The 6,429-nt window shown below is 36.0% G+C and overlaps 1 protein-coding gene across 1 annotated transcript; it reads left to right on the forward strand.

The window, feature by feature from the left end:
* The first annotated feature begins 3,727 nt into the window (after window positions 1-3,727).
* LOC109217985 (tubulin alpha chain-like) lies at window positions 3,728-5,949 on the forward strand. The gene is made up of 2 exons (XM_019382294.1): window positions 3,728-4,020; window positions 5,782-5,949. Exons 1-2 carry the CDS (start codon window positions 3,928-3,930, stop codon window positions 5,947-5,949), a joined length of 261 nt encoding a protein of 86 aa, XP_019237839.1. The 5' UTR covers window positions 3,728-3,927.
* The last annotated feature ends 480 nt before the right edge of the window (window positions 5,950-6,429 follow it).

Raw genomic sequence — 6,429 nt, forward strand, 5'->3', positions numbered from 1 at the left:
ATACCCTCTGAAGGTTATGATGATTACACAAGGCAAAAATGGCCATGTCTGGACTCCCTTCCTACTGCCCTAGCCATTACTAGGAAATTCTGTGATAGTAAGGAAGTCAGTGCCCCAAAGGTTGTTTATAAAAGTGAAATGAAGCCTCCCCACAAGGTATTGTTTGAATTCGTCATCAAGTGTGTGCTGCCTAGGCAGGAAAGAAGGCACATTGCCAACTACATGGACTTGGTTTTGATGGAATGTATGGATTGTGGGCGGCAGATCAACTGGCCTGGGTTTATAATCAAGCTTCTAGATCGGGTTATCAATGGCTCCAAGGCCCATGCCACTCCTTATGGTTTCATTCTCACTATTGTTCTTGCTCATTGTATGGTGCCTCTGAAAAGGTGGGAGATGGCCACAAGCAAAGACCATTTTGGAATCAATACTCTGCTTTCTTGTGATTATGGGATCAATGCCATTCCCAATGAACCTGGTTCATTTAAAAAGACACCTGTAAATAGCAAGGTCAGAGCTCTATTGCAAGAGAGTGTGGCAAAGGATGCTAAGATAGCAAGGTTGAAGACTCGTTTGGCTGAGGTAGAATCTGAGAGAGATGCTCTGAGAACTGAGCTCATAAAGGAAAAGGAGAAGAATGATGGAATTCTTCAAAACATGCTGCACCTTCTCCAAGCAAAAACCCAAACCCCTAGTTCTTCCAAGACTTAATTTCCTAAGCCATGCCTAGACCTTTCAGTGACCCAGATTAGGGCTGTTTCTTTTTGTTCCTCATGTTTTAACTGTTTTTTTCTTTTTATGGATTATGGCAGAATCATATTCTCTATCAATGAAGTTTGCTGCTTTTGCTCTTATTGACTATTAATATTTCCTTGATAGTTTGGATGTGTAGTTGATTACTGATGATTAATCCATGAATGAATTTGCAGTTGCCCTCAGTGTTTTAAAAGGCGTTTTCGGGGCGAGCCCTGGGGCGAGGCGCACCAAAAACGCCCCGGGGCGATGGTGTGGGGCGAAAGTCTCAAGAGGCGTACGCCCGGCAATTCGGGGCGTACGCCAGGGCGTTCGGGCCGTATGCCCGGGCGTTCGGGGCGCATTTTTTTAGTGAAGCGTAATCCCCAAAGATATTTTCAAATTAAAACAAAATTTGTTAAAAAAGTCCTTTATGTAATACCCAAATTCTCAAAATTGAACTTGGTAATTACTCAAAAGTTTTAAAAAGGAATTGAAATGCATTAAATTTAAAAGTTAAGACCTTTTTTATTGATTGAAGCCCCAATTCATGGTCTTTTCCAATTCTTTATCTTGTCCGCTAGTTTGCTAATATCTCCCAATAGCAACGAAAATTCATTTTTTTTTTACAAATACAAAGAGAACTCCATTCTCCTACATAGCAGCAAGTTCAAAGTTCAAATTGCAAGTTAGTCATCCTTTTTGTTCCTTCATGTAGAAAACTTTATTCTTTTCGACTCAAGTTACTTGAGCAAATTAAATACCTATGGGGCTTACGCCTCGCTGAGGCATATGTAAAACGCCTCGCCTTAGGCCCACACCTTTTAAAACACTGGTTGCCCTTATGGCCATGATTAATTTTTAAAATCTGGGAATCACACATTTTTTTATGCAACTTTTCGATGATGCCAAAAGGGGGAAAAGAAATTGTGCTTTATATTCTGAACAGTGATGTTTATAACCTAATAAAACTGGTCCTTGATGATAAGTGAAAAATGTTTCTAACATTGCATTGATGTTGAGTTGAGTTCTAGCAGGGCCTAAGTGTATGAAAAACACAGAGTTTATCATCATCAAAAAGGGGGAATTTATTGGCCCAAGTAAAGGTTAGTTTTGAAGACTGACAAAGGAACTCAGACATTAACCAGGTCCATCCCAGTGGAGCACAGATGTGGATAGACTTGAGCATGTGGGATGCACGTGAAGGAGATAAACCTAACTGTACAGATTTGATATCTCCTGATCCTGATCGAAAAGGTTGCATAATTGATAAGGAGAAGGACTCCTTACTCAAAGAGAACACAGTTTAAGAAAGGGAAGGAGATAGAGGTTGAGATCAACTAGAACTCTTCCACCAAGGAAGAGTAACATCAGAATTCTAGTCAATCTCTATTTACTAACTCTATAAATATTGGTGTTGTTCTCCTTTACAGGTAACGCACATAAGTAGAAGTTAAATGTGAATTGAGAGCAAAATAGCAAGGCAATTTTGCAAGCAGTTCGTGTGTGATTTAAGTGTGCAAGCCTGCAGCTACATGAACTAGATAGAAGAACCAGTTCCAAGTGTCTGTCTTTTATTCTAGTTCAATTGTAGTAGTTGGTTTTATATTATACCTTACAGCTTTATCTAGAGGCAATTGTAATAGGTACTCAGAGTCTTCAAGTTAGAGTTAACTTGAAGTTGTCGCAACAGTTAGAGGCTGTGTGCTACAACGGGATTAGAGTTAGTCCTAGGTTTACAAAAGAGTTTTTGTAAATGCAGTTTTTGGCTCAGTAATTTTAGTGGAGAGTTTGAGAAAATCCTACTGGAAAGTAGGTCGTGATTTTTTCACCTTTTGAGCCAGGTGTTTTCCACGTAAAATACTTGTGTTCTTTACTTTCCACATTTATTATTTATGCAATAGTAGGTTAAGGAACACATAGAAGAACCAGGTCCTTCCATAATTAGTTTATGCGAAAAATTGGTCACCACACAAATCACCCCCCTCTTGTGTGGTATTGAAGTATACAACAACAAAATTATTCACCAAATAAACATTAATCTCGAAAAGATCAAGATCAAATGCAAAAAAAAAAAAAAAAAAGAAAAAAAAAATTCATTCCTCAAGAGGATGAACAGGAGGTAAGGTGTCATATTCTCCTCTTACATGCATTTATCAATTGGTTAATAATAATTAGAGAATTTTACCTCCTATGGCAAAGGTATACACGCTATTTATTATAAATCAAAAATATCTTAAAATATTATTTTTCTACAGATACCTTTTATATTTTATAGCAAACTAAGTATTTTATGGTACATACTACCATTGAGGCATGAAATAAGGTATAAAATACGCTATTTATGTTTTTCCTTTCTCTTAGACAGCTAGACATACCTATTTTTAAGGTGATTGATGTTACTATATTTATGAATACATGGCGCGAATATATACATGTGAATACATGCGCATACGACTGGACTACCCTAATTTTAAGCGCTTTTTATTGCTGTATTCATGAATATAGCAGCGCGAATACATGTGAATACATGTGCGTACAGCTGGACTGCCCTGATTTTAGGCGCTTTTTGCTGCTGTATTCATGAATACATGGCGCGAATACATGTGAATACATGCACGTACAGCTGGAATACCCTGATTTTTAGGTGCTTTTTGCTGTTGTATTCATGAATACAACAACGTGAATACAACGAATACACTACCCTAACAACTGAATAGTAACTATATGAAGTAATTATGAATACGGTAACTATAGGAAATTAATAATCACCAAACAATAGTGGTTTCTGAAAATTCCTCTAATACTTAAACAGGTAATTAAGATCAGCCCAATTAACCCCTTATCCAAAAGAGTGGCACTAGAAAAAGAAAAAAGAAAAAGAATTATTGCAAAACATAATAATCACGTCTACTCTGCTTCTTATTCTACTTATACTATATAAGGGTGCGAAATTTGCGGGGTTGACACCTCAGATTTTTTTCTTTTTCTCCGGTCCCTAGATTTTTTCTTTTTCTCCACTCCCTAGATTTTTTTTCGGAGAGCCATTTCTGGCATTCTTATATAAACCGCCCTCAATTCAACAGATACCCAGATCTGAAAATTTTCGGAAGGCGTCTTGATAAACGCCGTTTCCTGTTCCATTCTCCTTCTACACTCTCTTTTTGAATTTTTGAAAAAACAACAATTGTGAAAATGAGAGAGTGCATTTCAATCCACATTGGCCAGGCCGGTATTCAGGTCGGAAATGCATGCTGGGAACTTTACTGCCTAGAACATGGCATTCAGGTATTTTTATATATCTGTTTGAATTTAAGCATATGAATTGAAAATTGTTTATACATGTGTGCACATTTTAGATCCATTGTGAAATTTTGTTTTATATATATTAACCTGTTTGACTGGGCACGCAGTTTAAGAAAAAATGAATGACTTTTGGAATTTGTGGTCCTAAACAAGCAAAAAAGGGGCCAGAGTATTTGTGTGGTTATAAAAGCTTCTCATTAAGGGTAGAATTGTAAGTTTAAGCTAAATTGTTACCAAATTTAGAAAGGGGTCATTCTTTTTGGAACAGACCAAAAATGAAATAGGTTCACATAAACTGGAACAGAGGGAGTATTATTTTTTATTTTTAATATGCGTATTCTGGCGGTTAGAACTATTTGAAGACGCTGTTTTTTTGTATAGATCTAGGTTGATTCAGAAAAGATATTCATGAAAAGTATGATATCATCTTATAGATCTAGTTGAAGAAAAATTGTGCGCCTATGTGTGCGCATTTTGGTTTCCTTTGCGGTCTTATCGCTATTTTTCTTTCTTCAAATAGGTACATTAATGTCGATAAATCTGTCATTGCGAAATTGATTTTTGTAATTGTTTGTTATGCGTTTGATAACCTGCTATCACGATTTGATCACGCTGTTTTATGTAGATCTGCTTGTTCCTGAATATATTAGAATAATAAGTACTTGTATATTTTTTGCGCATGGCATTGTTATGTCTATACGTGTAACGTGTTTACGGAGCACTAGATGTGCATTGTTATCTCCCTAATTCTATTGGAATTGAAAATTGGCGGCAATAAATCTAGTTGCTTTTGAATATATCGGAATGAAATTCCTTTTTTTTTCTTATAGATCCACTTGAAATTGCAAACTCTATGCGTACTTCTTTACATTTTAGAACTAATACAGTTTCTTATTTCTTTAATGTCCTATATGCTGGTTACAGATAGGTTGATGTATCGATTGGTATTTAAAAGGGCAGGAACTACGTAATTTCTTTTTGTGAAATCATCCTTTATCCAAGGACGGCTCTACGAATTTAGTAGCCTAAAGCCGAATTCTAATAAGAATCTAAATTTTATACGCATATGCAAAAACTTGGATGTCATCTTTTTTCCTTCTGTATTTATTTATACAATAGTATTCATACAAGATATATGACTTTTAGCTTTATTTAGTAATATTATTATTATTTATATTATCGAGGGTTAATTCAAGTTAATAAGATGTTAGTCATATGTTTGCAATACACTACCTTGGATCTTGATGTAAAAAACTTTATTTACTAATACGAAGATTTGATGTAATATTCTTTGTTTTTTTAAAACCTTTTTACACGGATTTTATACTTATTTCTACAAAGTTCAAAACTGTCTAGGTCAAAATATTATTACGTATTTTACCATTAACACATTTTGGGGCCTCAAAATTTTTGGGGCCTAAAGCAAAGGCTTTACTAGCCTCACCCTTGAGCCACCCATGCCTTAATCTTGTCGAATGCTAGGGGGTAACATGTGTTTTTTCAAAGTTTAAAGACCTTTATTACATTTATTTCAAATGTATTTTCTGTATAATTGCTGTTAATGTACGATGTATCATTTAGGTTGCGATCATATACGATTCAGTGACAGTTGGAACATATATTGAAGTATTGTGTAGATTCAATTTAATTCTCTGCATTCTATAGCGCTTGTGTACAAGTTTTTGTTTTGAAGTCCTGTTTATTCTGCATTACTGAAAATCTTGTCTTTCACTTCTCCCCTAGCCCGATGGCCAGATGCCGGGTGACAAGACTATTGGAGGTGGTGATGATGCATTCAACACCTTCTTCAGTGAAACTGGAGCTGGAAAGCATGTTCCACGTGCTGTTTTTGTAGATCTTGAGCCTACTGTCATTGATGAAGTCAGGACGGGAACATACANAGTTGAGTGAAACAAAGAGATGTAGAAGAAGAACAGCGACCTCTTCTCTATTTTCTCCCCTTATATGTTTCATCTCTATCTCTCTCGAGGGTGTGTTGCTTTCTATGAAAAAGAGAGAGACTCACACAGAGACAAACACAGATATGTGATTTTCATATAAATCAATACACATATAAAACCACAATACATGTCACAGTTGATGAAAGAACTCCATCTTCTTTATTTTTAATATTTATATTCTCCTGCTATATAGTTCAATTCTCTTTCCAGAAGGCGATTGCAGAGACATACAGCACTTACTGCAAAGCAAAGGAGGAGCAACAAAGAGAAAAAAAAAAGGAGAGAGAGAGAAAGAGAAAGATATCAGTATATAGAGAAACGACAGCCTCAGAAACAACAGAGACAGAGAAAGAGAGAGAGAGAGAGAGAGAGAGAGAGAGATATACAACTTTGGCTTTCAAATCCCACGAAGAGAAAACGATATCTGAGA

The sequence above is a fragment of the Nicotiana attenuata genome, unplaced genomic scaffold (assembly GCF_001879085.1).
Source record: "Nicotiana attenuata strain UT unplaced genomic scaffold, NIATTr2, whole genome shotgun sequence".
In the NCBI taxonomy this organism is placed as follows: Eukaryota; Viridiplantae; Streptophyta; class Magnoliopsida; order Solanales; family Solanaceae; genus Nicotiana; species Nicotiana attenuata.